Consider the following 22295-nt stretch of genomic DNA (forward strand, 5'->3'; position numbering starts at 1 on the left):
TTATTGAGTAGGCTATGGTTACAGTAATTATTTCATAGCATGACATCGGGTTCTGACTATACTGATTAAATATGTGATGAATGTGTATGCATGTGCATGTATGAATACTATTATGAGACAATCGTATTTTTTACTTGGCCCTCTTAAAGATGTTCAGTGCTTTGTTTCCAAGCGCTTTGACATTTGATACAGAGTGAGTTAACATGGGTAGCCTAATTCATAGCATGGAGATTTGTTGCTACAGTAACATGCATAATCCATATTTGAACAAATATTTATCCTTCATTTAATTGTTTCGATATCTATATTCAGTTAACAATTTGCGTCAATAAAGGTCTAATAAAGATAATGTACGGTGTATTTGCCAGTTTATTCTGAACGATCCATTAATGTCGGAGTGAAAGACATGTTTGGTGCCCTCCTCTGGCCAGATACAGTATAAGACATAAATAAATAAATAAAAAATATATTTTTTAATGGTGACAAACACAACAATATTCTGGTTTCATGGCTAAGAAAAGCTCTACTGACATACTGTATCATTGCAGCTGACTAAGGAAAAGTAGGATAGACAATGTAATCACCATTTTACAGCCAATTACAAATATTGTCATTGGCAGCAACGTTGGTATCAATTTCACTGTGTAATGAGATGACTCCCCTGTACAAAGACAACAAAAAAAAACATATATTTTTTAATTATAGCATCTGAAAAATATTCACAACATTGCCGTACGTAGAGGATAATGTTTATTAGCTGCAGTGGACATTGAAATGCATTTTTACAAGGAAGCAAATATAATGTAAAACTATATTTACAGACCGAAAATACATATATTTTTTTACTTCTAATAACTCAGTTGATAATAATGTTGATTTTAACAGTAAAAAACACACAGTAGAGGTTTGTACTGTAGCACACTAATAAATCACAATTATAAGGTAAAAATTGTACTTACATCACCAAATGGAATGTTTATACTTTTGTTGTGCAAAGAGACATTCCTGCAACTACATGTTAACATTCTGAGAAAATGCTTTCATTGGAACACCTCTGTATGCAACGTATGTACAAGTCACTCTCGCTCAAATATGAAATGACATTTTTCAGAGGCATGCCCAACTGTCAGCCACTTCACCAGTTCACTGCATATGCTAAGATGAACAAGACATAAATGCAGGCTCATTCACCGTACATGTAATGAATTATGGGTAATCTTGAATGAATACCCCCTTAAAGCTACAAAGAAACAACCACTTCATTCCTAGCGACAGAGCTCTCCCTTCCCGTCATCATCCAACAGCTCTTTAAGTTTTCATCATAGGTGTCCTGATGTTGCATAGCACGGTGCATGGCGATTACAGTTGTCTGGTCAATGGGGTTTGTTTGAGGAGAAGTGGTCCATGTTAGAGACAGTCTCTCTCTTGTTCTCCATCTTCTCTCGTAGTCAGTTAGCCAGAGACCAAGGCCCAATTACGTCCCCTCTGCCTTCTCCTCACCCTCTGTAGGACTCTTCGGTGGGCTTCCAGAGGACGAGCCCTCTCCTCCTTCATCATCTGAGAAACACACAGAACAGCATTCATTATTTTCGTCAGAAACATAGAATTGAAAATGCCTCAAGGCCCATGTAGTGGAAAATGGCTGCATTCCAATTATAATCCAAGCTGTGTACTCTCCCCTCTTTTGTGTTGCTTTGTAAGATATGGGTGATATGTTGCATTCGCAAGATAAAAGGAATATGAGATTACCAACCTCAGCACATAACATATAGCGAGCTAGCTAGCTGACACCTTGAATATCAACAGAGACTAATCATAGCATAGACCCTCAACTCAACCGCTTTGTTCATATGCAGCATTTTAATACTGTTTCGAACACTGACAAAGTGCAATACGCCACATAGAGATGAGAATCTTCTGAGGAAATGGGCCAATACTGACTGCTTCCAGCCAGACACTTACAGTATTTTATTCTACCGCTCAAACACTACTCTGCTTTGATCCTCATAGGGCAAGGCCTAGGGGATTTATACTGCAAATTGCAGGCAACTATGTTATATCTGGTTCATGCCCTCTATAACATGAGGATCTATGGACTCCGACATTGCACTGTAGCCACTAAGTGAAAAGAAGCAGCGCTGAGTAATACAGTTATATACTGTATATGCAGAGGCCTCCAACTAACAATTACTTCCCCACCCCTATGAACCAATGCATTGATTGGCTTCCCCTCACTGATAGATAGCCCTTTCCAAATGACCCTCACAGCCATTGAGTTATTACTAAAAAGAGAGAGATGGCTGTTCCCTTCTTTAGTTTCCATTTAAACAGTTAAAGCTGTGGTACATTTTCCATACTGTTAACTTCCAGATGCCCTTTCCACTAAACCCGACTTGATTAATGGAAAGCTGGCTATCCAGACAGACACTTGCTAATGGTGATGGGTACTGGGCTGGCCGGTCCTAACAAAAGCACTCAACCATCTATTAATGACAGACTGCTTTGTTCTCTGTTCAGTGATGCTCTGCTATGCTTTTCCCTTATATTTAGGTTTGGATTGTATCATTTATGGAAAGGTGCAATACTACATCTAAAGTAAACAGGTAAAACTGTTCATCTAAATGTTGAGATGAAAATACCTTCAATTGTGCAATTCAGCCTAACCATTAACAGAGTGAAAGCATGGAGGCCTATGTACATTATTGTAAATATTGCTGAAAGTATGCAGTCAAGTACGGTATGTAATTTAAAAAATACATTTCACTACCCACCTACAACTGAAAGCTCTGCTAGTTTGTCTGACAGGTCAGCAGGCCCCGCCTCAACGATATCAGGTACAGCGTTCCTCCGGCCAGTCCTCCCCGTGGCTGCAAAGTCGGTGACAACAGGCTCCACATCAGTCATCGCTGGGCCCTGTCCTCATAGCATAGTCTGGAGGGAAAGGAACACAACACCATAGTGTATTTTATGTCTAAACATATTGTGACTGGTTGATAAACACTGCGTTATAAATCATTGCACAAGCTCTCAGTCACACATCCCAGTACAACAGAATATCTGCAGTGCATATTACAAGAGGTAATCACTCACAGGAGGCTGGTGGCACCTTCATTGGGGAGGGCGGACTCGTGGTAACGGCTGGAGCAGGATATAGGTGGAATGGTATCAAATACATCAAACGGAGGGTTTCCATGTGTTTGATGCCATTCCATTGACTCGGTTCCAGCCATTATTATGAGTCGTCCTCCTCTCAGCAGCTTCCACTGTAATCAATGTATTGGGCACGCTGTACTTGTAACAATAAGCAGTAACAGGCCTAACATCTTTTGGAAAAATTGATGTTTAGAATGAATCAGTCTATATTTCTTCGTCTGGTAAAGTGTCATGCTTTTAACTCCAACTATCTGGTAAGGTATTGTACAGTGTAGTAAAGCTCTACAGACATAAACCTGATATGAGCAATATTACAGATCATAGTGCTTTCACTAAGAGCACTGCTTCAATACCCTGTTCTAATGCCATTTGGTCCTTTAGCTCTAGTCTAAATATCCAGGACCTTTGTTAACTTGACCTAAAGACCATTGATTGGTATTACTACAGGGACATATACATCTGATCAATATTGTGATCAATACTCAACTATGTGTTACGCAACCTTTCCTGCAGCTCCATTTCCCCTTTGAATAAACAACCCTGTGTTTTAAATGAGACCAAATGAAGTAAGACGAAATACCATGCAATGCAGTGTACAATTTGACCAGCAGAGGGCGCATTTCACATCAATACAGTATTGTAGGTCTTATAATAATCTGCTGTGCATGTTAAACAGGGAGTAAACCATTCCCTCTTGTATTGTTTTGTTAACGCTAAGTAAAGATACTCAGAGATTGGATTACAGTCTCTCCTGAACTATTCACTATCTTATATTTTTAACACCAGCGATAACATTTAGACAGCCTAAACATTTCCAAAGGCAATATGTCCTACCTCCAAGAACACAGCACACACACAGATAGTGCCTAAAAAACCCATCTAGCCATCCTTCAACAGATGGTGCATCGCCTCCAGTGGGTGTAGATCAAGGCCGTAGGTGATAAGCACCCACTGGATGTCACAAGATTTAGAATTTAATCAAAACCTCCTAAATCAACACAGGCTATTCTTGGATTAGCTTTGTCGCTATTTTAAATAGGGCTCCAGCTTAACACCTGGGGCACCGGTGAGGCAGGTCAGACGGAAGCAGGGAGACGTTAGTCAGAATCAGGATCCAGCAGGGAGACGTTAGCCGGCATCAGTGCCCAGCAGGGAGACGTTAGTCAGAATCAGGGCCCAGCAGGGAGACGTTAGTCAGAATCAGGGCCAAGCAGAGAGACGTTAATCAGAATCAGGCCAAGCAGAGAGACATTAGTCAGAATCAGGGCCCAGCAGAGAGATGTTAATCAGAGTCTGGTCCAAGCAGAGAAATGTTAATCAGAGTCTGGTCCAAGCAGAGAGATATTAGTCAGGGTCTGGTCCAAGCAGAGAGATGTTAGTCAGAGTCTGGTCCAAGCAGAGAGATGTTAATCAGAGTCTGGTCCAAGCAGAGAGATGTTAATCAGAGGCTATTCGTAAATAAATAGAAAAACAAGAAAATTGTGCCATCTGATTTGCTTAAAATATATAAGGATTTTGAAATGATTTATACTTTTACTTTTGATACTAAAGTCTATTTAAATCCAAATACTTTTACTCAAGTAGTATTTTACTGGGTGACTTTTCTATTAAGGTGTTTTTACTTTTACTTAAGTATGACAATTGGGTACTTTTTTCACCACCGGTGTTATGTATTGCCAGCTTCATCTGTGGCCAGCTTTAGAAGACAGAATACTGGTTAAGCAGCATGGCCCATATAAAGGCCCTGTGTGCGCTGAGAGTGAGACCCTTGGAGGAGTGATCCTGCATGTTTAAAGGCCCACTGCTAAACACATGCATCCATAACTGTCTGAGCCTACAGAGAGACTGCTGTATTTGGACTTGGGTCCCATCCAATAGAGGGCTCTGGGAAGCAGTGGAACCAACAGTACCCTCACAGAGTGGGAGCAGCAGGAACTGGTGTTGGCATTCTCCTCAGTGCAGCCATTCAATCATCCACGTCCACTGGAATAAAAGGAGCTGGCTGCGTTGCCAGCAGGCCCCTGTGCCAAGCAGCCAACGAGAGCCCAGTGCCAGGAGACAGGAGGGAGGCAGCAGCTTGTGTATGTTTGACTGAGAACATCACTGCCCACTGTTGTTAGAAACACAAGCTTGTCTCCGTATGGTTGAGCTCACTCACACACTTGCAGCAAGGAGGACGTCGTAAAGCATCCTATGCATATGTGGGATGAGCGGTGTCGGTGTGTAAAGGCCTATTGTTGTCGGAATCAGAAAGGATAGAATCTGACTACAGGTTAGACCACTAAAGACTGACTATAAGAGCCTTGCCAATCAGCAAACATGTTTCCCTCGAAAGGTCTCCCGAGTGACGCAGTGGTCTAAGGCAGTGCTGTACCACTAGATATTCTGGGTTCGAGTCCAGGCTCTGTCGCAGAAGGCCGTGACCGGGAGACCCACGGGGCAGCACACAATTGGCCCAGCGTCATCCAGGTTAGTGGAGGGTTTGGTTGGCAGGGATGTCCTTGTCCCATCACGCACTAGTGACTCCTGAGGCGGCCGGGTGCCGTGCACGCTGACACGATTGCCAGGTGCACAGTGTTTCCACCAACACATTGGTGCGGCTGGCTTCCGGGTTAAGTGGGCATTGTGTCAAGAAGCTGTGCTGCTTGGTTGGGTTGTGTTTCGGAGGATGCACGGCTCTCAACCTTCGCCTCTCCTGAGTCTGTATGGGAGTTGCAGTGATGAGACAAGACTGTAACTACCAATTGGGTAGAAAATGGGGTAAGACATTTTTTTCCCCCTTGAAAGTATGCAAGGAAGTCAAATATCTTGAGCAACACTAGCGTGGTGGAACCAGCCTGATTGCTGCATTCACCATTCTGATTCACAAGTGTAATAGAATGATGAACACAGTGATCAGACTGGTTCTACTGGTTCTACTTCAACATGATCTAATATCAAACCCCTCTAAAACAAAGACTGTTAATCCAGTCTTAATCCTTAACAGTATTGGAGTAGCACAACATCTTATCTCCTAATTCTTTACAACATTCCAGCTACAGTACAGTATGACAACAAGAAGTTGTTAATGGAGAGAAATCTCCTCATTCCTGAACGCGTTTCCTTTCATGTCTATTTATAATAATGCTCAATGACTACCCAGCTAGGACATTTGGTTCCTTGGAAGTTGTGGGAATGTAGGTTTTAGTTTCCCATTGGTTCTGGGAACGAAGCCATACGCTTTTTGACTGGAATGTTTTTTTAAACGTTCTGAAAACGGAAGTGAACATTTCGTCTGTTCTGGGAATGTTCATGTTTAGGTTGCAGGGAGGTTCTGAGAATGTTTTACTATGGTTCCCTAAAAAATCCTGGGAGGTTTTATTTATGTTCCGAGAACGGAAATTATAGGTTATCTGTTCTGGATGGGATTGAAGGGACAAATATAGGAAAAATATACTAACCGAGCACAGCACGGATGACTGACATCTCTCCATCAGATGAAGATTGACAATCTTGACAAAAACATGAAACCCAGATAACAGTTCCAAAATGCAAACATAAATGTGGAATATCTCCAAAACATTTGCAATTATTATTGTCAACAACAGAGGAGGAAGAGCCGTCTTTCATTTCAGGCACGTCAAAGCTAAATATTGAAGGTAACACTTCTTGTGAAGTACACAAATAGGTCTAAACGGCTGACCTAGGAGTGGACCCTGGTAGATGAGTGATTCATGCTAAAAACTCCGATTATGTTCCAACTCATCAAAATATCAAATCAGTTGTAATGGACTTAATATTTGAAAATGGACACTCATTTGAAAACCAAGCCCATTTTATTGACTTAATGAGCCATCCCTTTAAAACATAGGATTGGTTATAGGGACAACAGGACTATACAGATACTGATATATGCAGCAAGCACTCATGCATACGATGAAAAATGTATGACGTGTGACCACACCACGTTACGTTTTATGAAGCATGAAAAGAAACACACCGTGTAAAAAAAAAAACTGTGGGAACATAACGATCAGGTCAAAAACGTATTGGACATGTAACCCTCAGGTCGTTTGGGTTCTATTTACGTTCCAACAAACAAGATAAGCAAAACATGTTTTGAGTTCAGTGAATCATCGCTGCTCTACGGAGTGGGGATAAGATGTGCACAGCCACTGTGCCGCAATGCCATTCCATTCACATGGCATTTCCCAGGAGACACTGTACAGACTAAAACTAACTCGGCACAAAGTCGTAAACACCCTTAACTCGGCTCTGCTGCTCTACTACTGAGAATGTTTCACTGCAGAACTCTTTGTGGAAAAGATCGGGTTTAGCCACCGACTTGTCTTTCTGAAATTGGAATGGAAACATGTCCTTAGTTGTAAATGGAAGCTTCTTATGTCATGTGGCCTGTCCTCACAACCTGTCAAAGCGTAGTTATTTTAGTGGCTTTGAATTGTCTCACCAACTAATGGCTGAACTGTAAACCGTCTCCCTCTGTCCACCAGTGCTGGTTGGACCAATGTGGAGTGATGACCTAGAGCAGCTTGGCTGAGTGTGGTAAGGGTAACGGCCACTGGAAGTTCCTACTCCTGTGTCAGAACAGGAAACAACACGTGGATCCCCATTGAATTTACTTAGTGACAATGGCTTGAAAGAGAACCATTACTCTGGGCTAGGCTGACCTTCAAGCTCAGACGGCCACCACCACTCATCACTAGCGCTGCACACCCTGCCAGCCACAAGCTTTCTTGATCCTCCTCGTATTAAATGGAGAATATAGCACACTTTCAATAACCCCACCGCCTCTTAATCTACATGGAAATAAGCTTTCGATTGAGGTAAGAGGATTAATAGGTGAGGGAAAGTGGAGCAGTTACAAACACTCAGATGTGACACAGGGTGCAGAGTCAACATGCCAATTAGCTCATAAGGGAACGAAAAGAACTTCAGTGCACGTTTCTATTTCAACCAACTGTTTCCAGAGCCTTCTATAGTATTTCATCACTAGGTGATAAATACAATTTGTAAGCAAATCATGCACCTTAAACTACATTCAACCAGCTGTCATAAAGGCCATTGTTGTGTTGAGGTTATCCGACAGCACCCGTATGTATGTCCAATTGCCAGGAGGCTTACATGGACAGATATACGTGATCCTCTGTAGCTCAGTTGGTAGAGCTTGCAATAGTAGGATATTGAGTTCAATTCCCAGGACCACCCATACTTAAAATGTATGCACACGACTGACAAAGCATCTGCTAAATGGCATATATATATATATATTAGGTGGATGAACTGCATGCAGAACAAAAAACACCTAAGGCTCCACCTTGGCTCAACGAGGAGCCTGTCCCTGGGTTCCCCCTCTTCTTTCCACTCCACTGAGAGAAGAGAGAGCTCCCTATGTCTGATAATGAGCCGTGTTCAGTGGGAAACTTAAGGGAATTAAGTCACATGGAAGCATTGTGAATAAACAGTTGGCTGTTCATTATTCAGGTGGGTCAGGGACTCTCATTACTGTAGCCCCAAACAAACAAAAGAGTCCTGCTCACAGAGCATAGTGAACAGCCTGCCTCTCCACTCCCACTGTTTACTCCCACTGTTACCCGGTCATATAGCAGCGCAAAGCATAACATGACATCATTGATCTGGCACCATTGTCTAATTGTCCACTGAGGTATTATTGAAAACAATGATATTCCACAGATGGAAGATACTCTACAAGGAAGAGAAATGTGACAGTGTCCTATTTATATCTGAGCGATGTCCATCCAAGAGTGTTGTATCCTGCCCCTATGGGCTCTTTACCCAACCCAGTGGTAGCTGTGTCGGTCCCGCTGTGAATGACAGCGTGGAAGGCCGGCCCGTCCTCGGTCTGTCCCTCTCAGCAGGCTCACAGGCTTTTCCCAGCAACCCTCTGTCCAAAAGGGCAGCATGTGACCGAGCGAGCGGTCAGATAACACGGCCAACACAGAGAGACTCGAGCAAGGCAATGGGGATGACTGCCAAACATAACCTAGAAATACTGTGACAACATTTGATTAAGGCACAGCAGATCAGAAATTAAAAAAAACAAGGGTGCACGTAACAGCCATTAGGCTAAGGAAGAAAATCTCTTTGAATGTTGTAGGAGCTGATGTAACTGATAAGAAACCACATGGCATTGCGAAAACATGCAATTAAATGAATCACAGGCATCACGGCTACAGTACAGTGTGTCTATGCACAATGTTATTTCAGCATTACTATAAAGCCTTGACAGCAGATGCCCATTTGATCATGTTCCACTGCTCATTGGACCTCTTCTACCCAGAAATATATCCTAGTTGGGGAGCCCACAATATTTCCTCTCAACTACTAATATTTGTCATTTTGCTATGGAAAGATGTCATTTGAAACAAAGCCTACAGATGTTGCCTCCATGTTTTGCCGCATAGAGAGGGTAATTAAGTGAATGTCTCCCATAGCAGCCGGGAAGAGAAGAGGGCCCTCCACCTCCATATAGGGCTATATTTGGACAGGCGATCTCCTGATGCCTGGGATTTAGAGGACACAGCTCCCAGGGCTGCACATTCTCTGTCAGTCATATGTAAGAGCACCAAACTGACAAGTGACTTTAATGCACTGAAAAGCTTATCTTTTTCAAATCACTGAGTAGGGCTCCTCCAGGGTATTTCCAATCGAGAGATTCATAAGCCTGATTGAGCATCTCTTCAGTTCATACCATCTGCAAATTCTTGTTGCCAATTTCTCATAAATATCCTACATTATTGTAGCTAGTGTCACATCTGGTCAGACAGAGTCATTCTTAAAGCCACTGATGAGCTCATAAAACATCTTTATAAACACCCCCAGTGCTCAAAGAATACATATTACAAGCAATGGAGAGAGAAAAAACCCGACACATACTTAGCAGGCGAGTTGAAGACGCTGTGCAGGTAAGCCGGATGAGAGGTTTTAATCTTTCCCTATTTATAGCCAAGTGAGTTGGCCTGAGCAGCAGCAGCTAGGAGAGATGGAGACGAGGCAGAGCAGAGAGGCAATGTGATTCATCTTCTACTGACCACTGTAGAGGCGGGACCATGGTCGATCTCCCATTCCAGACGGAGGGAGAGAGGCCGTCCCTGGAGGATGCCTGTCCTGCTGGCCACCTGCCTCCTCAAACAAACATGAAACATTCTCCCGATAGGCTTCATATGGGCTGTTTCCCAAATGGCACACTATCCACTGTATAGTGCACTATGTTTGATCAGGGCTCATAGGTCAGCGTAATAGGTTTTGGGTTGGCATTTGGGACACAAATATGATCAAATCCCTCCAAGATTTACTAAAATCCTTTGAACTGGATAGTCAATTGGATATCTTACATGCTTTGAAGTGAAGAAAGCCAGTACCTGATCTTGAAATAAGCCACAACAGAGCTTTGGAAAACAGCTGCCCGTGGCTGAGTTGGCAATTTACAGAACAAAACACATTGAGGTCTTATTGAAGTTGAGCATTTGAGGAACAAAATGCATTTTTCACTTAATATTTCTGTAAAAGTCCTAACTAAGTCATAATAGCTAAGAAAATCACCCAGATGCTAATATAATACCGAAACAAACATTTCTATCACACCAGTGTGTTAAACTGATCAAGGCTATATTGAAGCAATAAGGCCAGAGGGGGTGTGGTATATGGCTAATATACCGTGCCACAGCAAGACGCAACACCGTGGGATAGGTACGATGCAACGCCGTGGGATAGGTACGATGCAACACCGTGGGATAGGTATGATGCAACACTGTGGGATAGGTACGATGCAACGCCGTGGTATAGGTACGATGCAACGCCGTGGTATAGGTACGATGCAACACCGTGGGATAGGTACGATGCAACACCGTGGGATAGGTACGATGCAACACCGTGGGATAGGTACGATGCAACACCGTGGGATAGGTACGATGCAACACCGTGGGATAGGTACGATGCAACGCCGTGGTATTGGTAAGATGCAACGCCGTGGGATAGGTACGATGCAACACCGTGGGATAGGTACAATGCAACACCGTGGGATAGGTACGATGCAACACCGTGGGATAGGTAGGTGGGATAGGTGATGCAACACCGTGGGATAGGTACGATGCAACACCGTGGGATAGGTATGATGCAACACCGTGGGATAGGTACGATGCAACACCGTGGGATAGGTACGATGCAACACCGTGGGATAGGTACGATGCAACACCGTGGGATAGGTACGATGCAACGCCGTGGGATAGGTACGATGCAACACCGTGGGATAGGTACGATGCAACGCCGTGGTATAGGTACGATGCAACACCGTGGGATAGGTACGATGCAACGCCGTGGTATATTGGCCATATGCCACAAACCCCCGAGGTGCCTTATTGCTATTATAAACTGGTTACAAACGTAATTAGAACAGTGAACAATACATTTTGTGTCATATCTGTGGTATACCATGGCTTTCAGCCAATCAGCATTCAGAGATTAAACAACCCCGTTTATCATCACAATTAATGCATATCTTAGATGCTGGTTTCAAAAGCTTGATGCTGTGACCCGTCGTGTTGCCAAGGGCATCTTCGAGACTCACTGTCAAGTCATGGCCTTCTCCCCCAGGAAGCAGCCTGTGACTTTGAAAAGGCTTCCTCCCTTTGCACTTTGTTGAAAAATCACCTTGAGAAGATTTATGAGGAGTTTAATGTCGGGGAGAACAAGAGTCAGCGAGCGGAAATGCTGAAAGCCGATTCATTACACACACCTGCCAGAAGAGGCAGGCACCCCAACACTGTAACTACTCTCTGATAGGTCTGATGGCCTCACCATTATGTGCCCGAGTGACAGTGACCCTATCAAATAAAAACAGCTCTCTCTACTCAATTGAATACAATTGCATAATTGATGATATAAGTGGATTTGAATAAAATATTCATATTTTGTACTGTGTATATGCACACACATGCACTGGCAATCGCTACAAATAGATATTTATGGTGACTCATCTATTTGGCTACATGTGAAATAACACATTTTCAATAGGCCCAAAGACCCTCCTATATAATCAGTCAATCAATTCATTCAGAAAGTATTTACACCCCTTTACTTTTCCCCCACATTTGTTGAGTTACAGCCTGAACGTAAAATGTATTAAATTGCAATTATTTTATCACTGTCCTACACACAATACCCCATAATATCAAAGTGGAATAATGTTTTTCGACATTTTTACAAATGTATTAAAAATGAAAAGCTGAAATGTCTTGAGTCAATAAGTATTCAACTCCTTTATTAAGTCAAGCCTAAATAAGTTCAGGAGTAAAGTCACATAATCACATAAGTTTCATGGACTCACCCTGTGTGCAATAATAGTGTTTAACATAATTGTTTAATGACTGTTTCATCTCTGTACCCCACACATACAATTATCAGCAAGGTCCCTCAGTCAAGCAGTGAATTTCAGATACAGATTCAACCACAAAGACCAGGGAGGTTTTCCAATGCCTCGCAAAGAAGAGAACCAATTGGTAGATGGGTAAAAATGAAATAAAAAGCAGACATTGAATATCTCTTTGAGCATGGTGAAGTTATCAATTACACTTTGTATGGTGTATCAATACACCCAGTCACTACAAAGATACAGGCGTCCTTCCTAACTCAGTTGCCGGAGAGGAAGGAGACCGCTCAGGGATTTCACCATGATGACATTAAAACAGTTACAGCTGTGATAGGAGAAAACTGAGGACGGATCAACAACATTGTATTTACTCCACAACCCTCACCTAATTGACCTAAGCGAAAAGAAGGAACCCTAACAGAATACAAAATATTCCAAAACATGCATCCTGTTTGTAACAAAGCACTAAAGTAATAGTGAAATACATTTGGCAAAATAATTAACTTCTTGTCCTGAATACAAAGTGTTATGTTTGTGGCAAATCCAATGCAACACATTACTGAGTATCACTCTCCATATTTTCAAGCATAGCGGTGGCTGCATCATGTTATGGGTATGCTTGTAATCATTTTAGGACTGGAGAGTTTTTCAGGATTAAAAATAAAACGTAATGGAGTTAAGCACAGGCAAAATCCTAGAGGAAAACCTTGTTCAATCTGCATTCCACCAGACCATGGGAGATGAATTCACCTTTCAGCAGGACAATAACCTAAAACACAAGGCCAAATCTATACTGGTGTTGCTTAGAAAGACAGTGAATGTTCCTTAATGGCCGAGTTACAGTTTTGACTTAAATCTGCTTGAAATCCTGTGGCAAGACCTGAAAATTGTTGTCTAGCAATGACCAACAACCAATTTGACAGAGCTTGAAGAATGTTGAAAAGAAAACTGAGAAAATGTTGCACAATCCAGGTTTGGAAAGCTCTTAGAGACTTACCCAGAAAGACTCACAACTGTAATCGCTGCCAGAGGTGATTCTAACATGTATTGATTCAGGGGGTTGAATACATATGTTAGTGTTTTATTTTTCATACATTTTTCATCTACTTTGACATTTGAGTATTTTGTGTAGATTGACAAAAAAAAGTACAATTAAATCAATTTTAATACCACTTTGTAACAGCAAAATGTGGGTGTGATTAAATGTGGGTGTCAAGGGGTGTGTCAAGGAGTGTGATTACTTTCTGAAGGCAATGTATCTGTACAATTTCCACAGCAATTTAGCTTAAAACAATCCAGATTAACAAGGTTTATTACACATGAAAGGAAAAACAATCATCCAAGACTCTTGGATAACATGGTGCCTCTTGGGCAATTCAAAAGACTGATGGAGGACCTTTTACCTGAATAATGTGTTTTTCTATGATTGTGTTTTGCTTTTCTAGTATTGATATGAATATTGATATGTCCTGCTGTATATACAGGGCTAATCAGTAAAATAAACCTTGGTCTCAGCATAACTCCCTGTCAAAATGGTTGCGGATAGTTTACCCAAATGACACATTGGGTTTCTTACCCTGTAAGCAGTCTATGGACAAGGTATGAAAGCAATCCATTCTTTGGTTTAGATTCCCTGGCACGGTTTCCACATGCTAACGTTTTAGCATTTTTGGCACAAATCCCATTCAAGTCATGGGACTGATATTAGCATTTTTCGCACATTGTGTCCAAATAATTTGAAAGTATCTCAAATGGATTGTGAAGCTCAACAAAGTCACCTAGCTGCATTGAACATGATGCGCGAAAAATGTCCCATGACTTGAATGGGATTTGTGCTACAAATGCTAAAATCTTAGCATGTGGAAAAAGTTCCAGGGAAACTAAACCAAAGCATGGATTGCTGTCATAACTTGTCCATAGACTGCTTACAGGTTAAGGAAACTCATATGTAATTTTGTAATTTATTTGCAAACTATTGCTTGTAAATAAAATAAATAAAAACTTTAATCATCAATGGCTTTAATAAATAATGAATTTCCTCACATTCGAGATAATTCCTGCCAGAGGTTAATAAAACACTTTGTGAATGAAACCCTTGTCTTTATATTGGGCCATATATCATGCGTGACTTCATGAGCAGACAGGTGGTTTGTCTAGCAGTAAATGAGAGTACCATTTCATCAAATCACATAGGGCAGTCTACAATAAACAACCGGCTTGCTGAAGACCTTACCAGGCAGTTTGTGTGGTCTGCTGGGGCCAAACAATCACAGCTAGGTGGTCTATTTCAGATTTGTTATTCCTCGTACAGTATCTCTTTCGACCGCAGCTTCATCAACAGAGTGCAACGCAGGATATAAAGCAGGGTGACGAGTACAGCCTAGATTGCTTGTGGTTTATCTTTAGCCTCTGTGATGACTCGGCTCAAATCCAGTGATTTAAGATTACAAAATCCTGGTTGTTTTATTGCCCCAAGTCTCTAGACTTTACACAGGGCTGGATAAAGACAAGGATTAGGCTTCAGAGCTGTGTGACTGTGGGGCTCTTCATCTACTGTGTGCACTCTGTGAAATATAACGTGTATTGTTATAATTTATGCAGATGGACACTACCGGTGAAAAGTTTTAGAACACTTATTCATTCATGGGTTTTTATTTATTTGTACTATTTCTACATTGTAGAATAATAGTGAATACATCAAAACAATGAAATAACACATATAGAATCATGTATTAACCAAAACAGTGTTAAAAAAATCTAAATATATTTTTTATTTGAGATTCTTCAAATAGCCACAATTTTCCTTGATGACACCTTTGCACACTCTTGGCAGTCTCTCAACCAGCATTTCAATTAACAGGTGTGCCATCTTAAAAGGTAATTTGTGGAATTTCTGTCCTTCTTAATGTGTTTGAGCCAATCAGTTGTGTTGTGACAAGGTAGATAGCCCTATTTGGTAAAATACCGCCCATATTATGGCAAGAACAGCTCAAATAAGCAAAGAGAAACAACAGTCCATCATTACTTTAAGACATGAAGGTCAGACAATACGGAAAATGTCAAGAACTTTGAAAGTTTCTTCAAGTGCCGTTGCAAAAACCATCAAGTGCTATGATGAAACTGTCTCTCATGAGGACCGCAACAGGAATGGAAGACCCAGAGTTACCTCTGCAGCAGAGGATAAGTTTATTAGATTCAAGTAACAGATACATCTCAACATCAACTCTTCAGAGGAGACTGTGTGAATCAGGCCTTCATGGTAGAAGTGCTGCAAAGAAACAACTAGTAAAGGACACCAATAATAAGAAGATACTTGCTTGGGCCTAGAAACACGATCAATGGACATTAGACCGGTGGACATCTGTTCTTGGTCTGATGAGTCCAAATTTGAGATTATTGGTGAATGGATGATCTCCGCATGTGTGGTTCTCAGCATGGAGGAGGAGCTGTTATTGTGTGGGGGTGCTTTGCTGGTGACAAAGTCCATGATTTATTTAGAATTCAAGACACACTTAACCAGAATGGCTACCACAGCATTCTGCAGCGATACGCCATCCAATCTGGTTTGGGCTTAGTGGGACTATCATTTGTTTTTCAACAACCAAATTGAGATGGTTTGGGATGAGTCGGACCGCAGAGTGAAGGGAAAGTAGCCAACAAGTGCTCAGCATATGTGGGAACTCCTTCAAGACTGTTGAAAAAGCATTCCAGGTGATGTTGGTTGAGAGAATGCCAAGCGTGTGCAAAGCTATCAAGGCAAAGGGTGGCTATTTGAAGAATCTCAAATATAAAATATATTTTGACTTGTTTAACACTTTTTTGGCTACTACATGATTCCATATGTTATTTCATAGTTTTGATATCTTCGCTCTTATTCTACAATGTAAAAATAAAATAGTACAAATAAAGAAAACCCCTTGAATGAGTAGGTGTTCTAAAAACTTTTGACCGGTAGTGTACAATGTGGTTTATTTGTGTTTTAAAGTAAATCTATGTATGTGGTATGAATTACCATCTGTGGCCCTGGGAACAAGGAACCCAACCTGTGTTGTGGTCTTAAAATTACTTCTGCTGGTACGCACCGGTACACTATGTAGACTAGCTCTCCCAGTGAGAGCTAAGTACTCTCATGAGGTTGCTGCATGTGTGTCATGTAAGACTGGCACTGCAACATATAGTAAGCTCCACTGACCACTTTTCTGTGACAAACTGGCAGCTGGTGACCCAAAGGGACCAAGACAGAGAAGGATGGACAAAGACAAACCAAGACGGTAGGAACCTCGGAGGAATACCACTGTTCACTGTGGGTCAATCAGCACATTTGGATCGAAATCCAGTGTGGCAACAACAGGGAAGTGGAGATTTCATCCCCAAAATGTTTATTTACAGCCTCCCAGGTGGCGCAGTGGTCTAAGGCTAGCTGTGCCACCAGAGACTCTGGGTTCGAGCCCAGGCTCTGTCGCAGCTGGCCACGACCGGGAGGTCCATGGGGAGCCGCACAATTGGCCTAGCGTCGTCCAGGTTAGGGAGGGTTTGGCCGGTAGGGATATCCTTGTCTCATTGCGCACTAGCAACTCCTGTGGCAGGCTGGGCGCAGTGCACGCTAACCACGTCACCAGGTGCATGGTGTTTCCTCTGACACATTGGTGCGGCTGGCTTCCGGGTTGGATGCGCACTGTGTTAAGAAGCAGTGCGGCTTGGTTGGGTTGTGTTTCGGAGGACGCATGGCTTTCAACCTTCGTCTCTCCCGAGCCCGTATGGGAGTTGTAGCGATGAGACAAGATAGCAACTACTAATACCATGAAATTTGGGAGAAAAAGGGGGCAAAATTCAAATAAATAATGTTTTTTTTGTTTTTACTCCAAAAACATGATGAACTTAACACTCCACTACAGTACACAACATAAGAATAATGTAGTATGGATAAAGCATTAGCAATACATCCAAAAATAGTTTCCTCGCATTCAATATTTCTCAAAAAGGACGTGTGTGTGTGTGCAGCAGCCTCTGGAGGCTGATCTGACACTGGCAGAGCAGTCCAGAATGACAATGTTAGACTCCCACAATGGGCCAGATTTGTGATCATTTTATTGACTCAATAGTGAGAGGAGCGAGAGCATGCTTGGCTAAGTACTAAAACTGATGCGGTTTCACAAGAGCCAATAGAAAGAAATATTAACGGCGTCTTTTTGTAGGCACTAACTCTGCCATGGTTCGTTGGACAAAGCCTATGGGAAAGTTAATTTAGTTCTTGTCGTTTTTTTTTTGATAAACACAGAAAACAGAGAATGTGGTAAACACAGGTTTAGGAGATTTGATATGTTTTGTTCTATGAGATAATCTTCATCAGCTAAAGTCACGTTCTGTGCATTTTGAAGCATTTATGTAATTAAAAAAAAAACACATAAATGCTTCCTAATTCATAAAGATCATGTTAACTGACTGGTATTACAATCATAGAACAAAAATGTATAACCTTATTTTCAACCTTTATCCCACAACCATATTCTTTTCTCATTCATTTTCTCCATAGGAATGGCTGAACGAACCAGAGGTAACTCAGTTCCGTTTTTTAGGACTACAAGTTGACGAGGTCTATTAATTACCGTGGGGCAGACTAAGCTGAGAGGGAGCGAGGCAGAAGAGAGGAAGGATGGGAAAGAGGATCCCTCCTGAGGCATTGCTAGTGAAATACCAGCACAGAAACTGTCAAAGGCAGAAACAGATGCCTTGATGACACTCACTGAAGCAGAAAAAAAAAACTTCAAACAGCATGAGCCGCCACAACAAAACCGCTTTCCTGAAGCAGGCAGACTGTAGTTAAAGATGGCCAAATTGAAATGCCACCTATTGTCAGCGTTTACCTGACTAAGCCCTAATCCTTTCAGACGCCATCTTTAAAAGACAGTTGGTCTCTGGGGATTTAAGGTAGAGGTGTCTTCGATCAAACTCCTGATGAGTCTCTAATCAGGTTACAGTTTACCCTCCTTGTTTGATACAATAAAAAGCACAGTTTCTCTCTGCATTTGTTTTATCAGACATTCTTGAGAAAAACGTTTGATGTGTAGATACGACACAACGTGATAACAGGGAAATAAGTGGTACCAAACTGCCCTTTTCATTCCCATCATGTGTGCAATTAGACAACCTAGTAGGCAGACAACATTACTAATTCTCTGTCATCAACTCAGCCAATTAACTGGATTATACAAATGGGAGGCACCTAAACTCATTACCTGAATACATGTTTTTAAAGTACAGTCAATACTGACCAATTTGGAATGATCTACTGTGACATAAGATCCTTAGTGACAGGCAGATGATGGTCACTGGTCCACAAAAATGATGAATAGTTATATTTGCATATTTAACACCGGACAACCTCCAGATAGCAGGAATATAGGCCTATAGGCAGCTACCAGCTCGGGACATACAAACCCCACCTCTAAGGTGAAAAGGGTAACAGCGTTCTTCCCATTTCTCTTTACCTTTCCAGAGAGTCATAACAATGGGATAGCGTTGCGAGGTGAAGGAGCGTTGAGTCTATTTGACAAAGTGCTGACCAGAGGAAGCAGAGGGGGGTGTAAACGCCACGTCCCCATGCAACTTCAGCTGTCCCTCTGGATATGCGTTAAACAACATCTCACTTCTACTTTTAGTATCCTCTTTAGAAAACACAGCAGTCCGTTGACAACAACAGCCTGGTCCAAGCTGAGTGGCACTGTTTGGGCGGTAATCTGACACCTACACTACAGTCATTCTAAACTTATACAATAATTATGGTGGAGAAGGTCAGACAGATTGTGCGATGGAGTCTGGAAATGACATGTTACACAGGATTCTAAAGACTAGAGCAGGCAGTCAACAGATTTAAGACTGGAATGTGTCTGCAATCTCTTCCCTCCCTGTGTCATAATCAACACATTTCCCCAGGCTGGCTCATTATTCTGCCAGCCATGTAGTCTCTCGGGGCAGGTGTTGACTGGTGGATGTGTTGATGGTGGGAGTGAAAGGAATAGCATGGTGCTTACCCTCTACTCAGCAGGAGCTAGGGAGTCAAACACTGGAATGGAATGCATGCTCTAATCAGGAATAAACCCAGTGCTTGGAGATCACCATAAATACAACATCCTACTGCATGATGCAAGTAGAGCAAACACTGTTTCAAACCATAGATTTGAGTTGTCATCGGAAAGGTTTGAGCCGAGTGTCACCTTCTTCAAACAGCTTATTCAAAAGATGAGAGCCATATAAATGTGACCATGCTTTATTTGATCAGTGGGAATAATATAATATAATGTAATATAATATATCATCTAAAATAAATGAGGAAACACTGATTGATAGAATCAGTATTGTTCCTCGTGATTGCACTGCTAAGCTAATTGAAACATTTATGGCATTAAATCAAATCAGCTAGGTGTTCAGACAGAGGGACAAACAATTGAATTAGAGATAGGTGAGCTTTGTTTCAAGTATTGAATAGCCTTCAAAGGCTAATGTCATTTGGAATGAGAGGAGGATTTGTCCTTAAAATACAACGACCTTATGAACAATTGATAATAACCCTGATTATCAATCAATCCAAGTAGCATGATATTCGTCGATATTCTTCTGCTTGACAAACAACATGATTGTTCAATAACAATGGAATGAATGTAGCCTACAACGGATAGATCGATTGACAAAAAGGTTGCTCCAACATCTGCACATTGTGGTCTATAATGTGTATGACATTGCATATTACGGCATTGTCATGTGTGGAATTTACATGATTGAAATCCTCTGGCTGCAGATTTCTACCGCAAGTAATGCCAACAATAACCAGCTGAATTAAGAACCGTATAACTTGCGCATAAATTATGTTTCAGCAGCCTGGAGGTTACTTGTCGGCATTGGGCAACAACCTGACGACGAGTAACCTTCCAAAACACGACATATTGTGACACTTACTTACCCAATGTGTAGAACAAATGGTTGTTACAATAATGTGCTTTAAATGCGCTCCCTCGAAATATATATTTCACCATCGACAACCCATGGATAGGACGCGTTGCGCACAGTCCATCCTCATCGTGATTTCCTCTACTCTCTTTATTCTAGTGAGAGGAACTATATCCCCGACACGGTGACATCACACAGACATACTTCGCACGGGAACGCGCAGAGGCCAGTGCGGGTTTAACTTGAGCACGTTTGTTTCGTCCTCTATCACAGTATCTTTGAAGTCTATTATAATGTAATTACGACCCTATATCACCAGTTTGATGGACATTCAGATTGACATATGCTCTGATAAGGAACTGATAATGTAGTATTGGCATTTGCATTGCATCAGTTTGAATTGAACTGTCATGCAATGAAAAACAAAGCCTTTGGCCTACTATGCCATTATAGCAATTCCAGTCATTGCATATTTCTGATGGATAAAGACAGTATACCAAATGAATGCTTGAATTCCTTACTTGTCTAGTGGTTCATTTATTTGTATAATAAATATGCATCATTGAACACATGTATGCCTCCGCATTATTGCTCTGTTTCCAGAAATAAAACGAGCAATGAGGTTTTCTGTACATTGTGAAATGTAACATTAAATTCCAGAGTAGACAGGCAGCCACAGCGAAAAATTTTTTTTACAAGATATAATTGTGCGTATCTGCATGGAAGGACAGGGAACACTCCTTTTCCGCTGGAGAAAACACAGACCAACTGAACGGGGACAATGCCAAATAATGAACTGTATGAATCAGACGCAGTTCCATTTCAAGAGTTTCAAATCGTCGGGGTCTCTTGTGATGTTGAGATTTGTTGTACTTCTTTGTGAATTGCATTCATTTCCCGCAGACCTTCCTGTTCTATTAAATCATCAGGGATATGCGATAGTAAGTAGCTTGGAGAGGTAAAACAAACTAACTCTAATATAAGTATGCATACTGAATATCTGCAAATGTGATTTCACTTATCATTCAAACAACTATCATATACTGAGAATGTATGAAGTCCCTATGGGGAATTAGGCTGCTTCCTATCAATGGAATTTGTTTTATGTACTGTCTGAACAAGCAGTAGCAGTTGCAAAAGAATAGCCACTGCTTTGACTTAGATTAAATGTGATTTAAAACCATCTGTCACTCTTCTTAATGTATCGAGTAGGCCTATGTCAGGCTTTTATGCAAACTAAACAGCTTAAGAATATATAATTAGATAAGGGAGGAAATGTATCTTCTAAATCTAACTAAAGCAATTTAAATGGCAACATGATCAGACTGTGCTCCCCTTCCACAGCCAAAATTAGGGCAAGGTACCTGGTTTATAAACTGATGCCTATGTGAAACCCATGGAACCCATGAAACCCATGAAACCCACAAGCCAAGGCTCATGTAAGACTACTTACATACTTACTCATTTACATGTGAAACCCAAGGTACTCATGAATGACTTCCTAATACTCCATAGCCAGAATATGTGATTATCCAAATTAGCCTAATCTGATATGTTGAAGGTGACAAAGCTACTAAAGCTATCTGACTGTGCATTTGAACAGTAGCCCTTTGTACTGTTGCTCACTGCAAAAAGCCATGAATGACTCATTTACATACTTATTTTCCACACATTATCTTTTTTCCCTATCTTAATGTCTCCCACTGCTGAGGCCATTAGTGAATGATTCAGAGCAGCGTTTTGTGCTCGGGGGGAATGCAATTGGGATGCATTTTTCTTCTCAAATTAAAGTGATGGTGATGGAATCCATGAG

The 22295-nt window shown here is 41.5% G+C and overlaps 1 protein-coding gene across 2 annotated transcripts; it reads right to left on the bottom strand.

Moving 5' to 3' along the window:
• Positions 1 to 682: 682 nt before the first annotated feature.
• On the bottom strand, positions 683 to 20656 carry pkib (protein kinase (cAMP-dependent, catalytic) inhibitor beta). 2 transcript variants are annotated; one of them, XM_064990392.1, is made up of 3 exons: positions 20496 to 20656; positions 2772 to 2931; positions 683 to 1557 (listed from the first exon to the last, which is right to left on the bottom strand). In XM_064990392.1, the coding sequence occupies exons 2-3, from the start codon at positions 2902 to 2904 to the stop codon at positions 1475 to 1477; spliced, it is 216 nt and encodes a 71-aa protein (XP_064846464.1). In that variant the 5' UTR covers positions 2905 to 2931; positions 20496 to 20656; the 3' UTR covers positions 683 to 1474. The 2 variants fall into 2 exon arrangements, with proteins under 2 accessions (XP_064846464.1, XP_064846465.1); XM_064990393.1 differs by lacking the exon at positions 20496 to 20656 and adding an exon at positions 10048 to 10163.
• Positions 20657 to 22295: the final 1639 nt, after the last annotated feature.

This window comes from Oncorhynchus masou, chromosome 16, assembly GCF_036934945.1.
Source record: "Oncorhynchus masou masou isolate Uvic2021 chromosome 16, UVic_Omas_1.1, whole genome shotgun sequence".
In the NCBI taxonomy this organism is placed as follows: domain Eukaryota; kingdom Metazoa; phylum Chordata; class Actinopteri; order Salmoniformes; family Salmonidae; genus Oncorhynchus; species Oncorhynchus masou.

Bases quoted from the DNA above. Each gene is read 5' to 3' on its own strand.
- pkib (XM_064990392.1), bottom strand. From the start codon at position 2,904: ATGACTGATGTGGAGCCTGTTGTCACCGACTTTGCAGCCACGGGGAGG. The intron at 1,558-2,771 runs GTGGGTAGTGAA...TGTGTTTCTCAG, and splicing joins AGCAGAGCTTTCAGTTGTAG to ATGATGAAGGAGGAGAGGGC.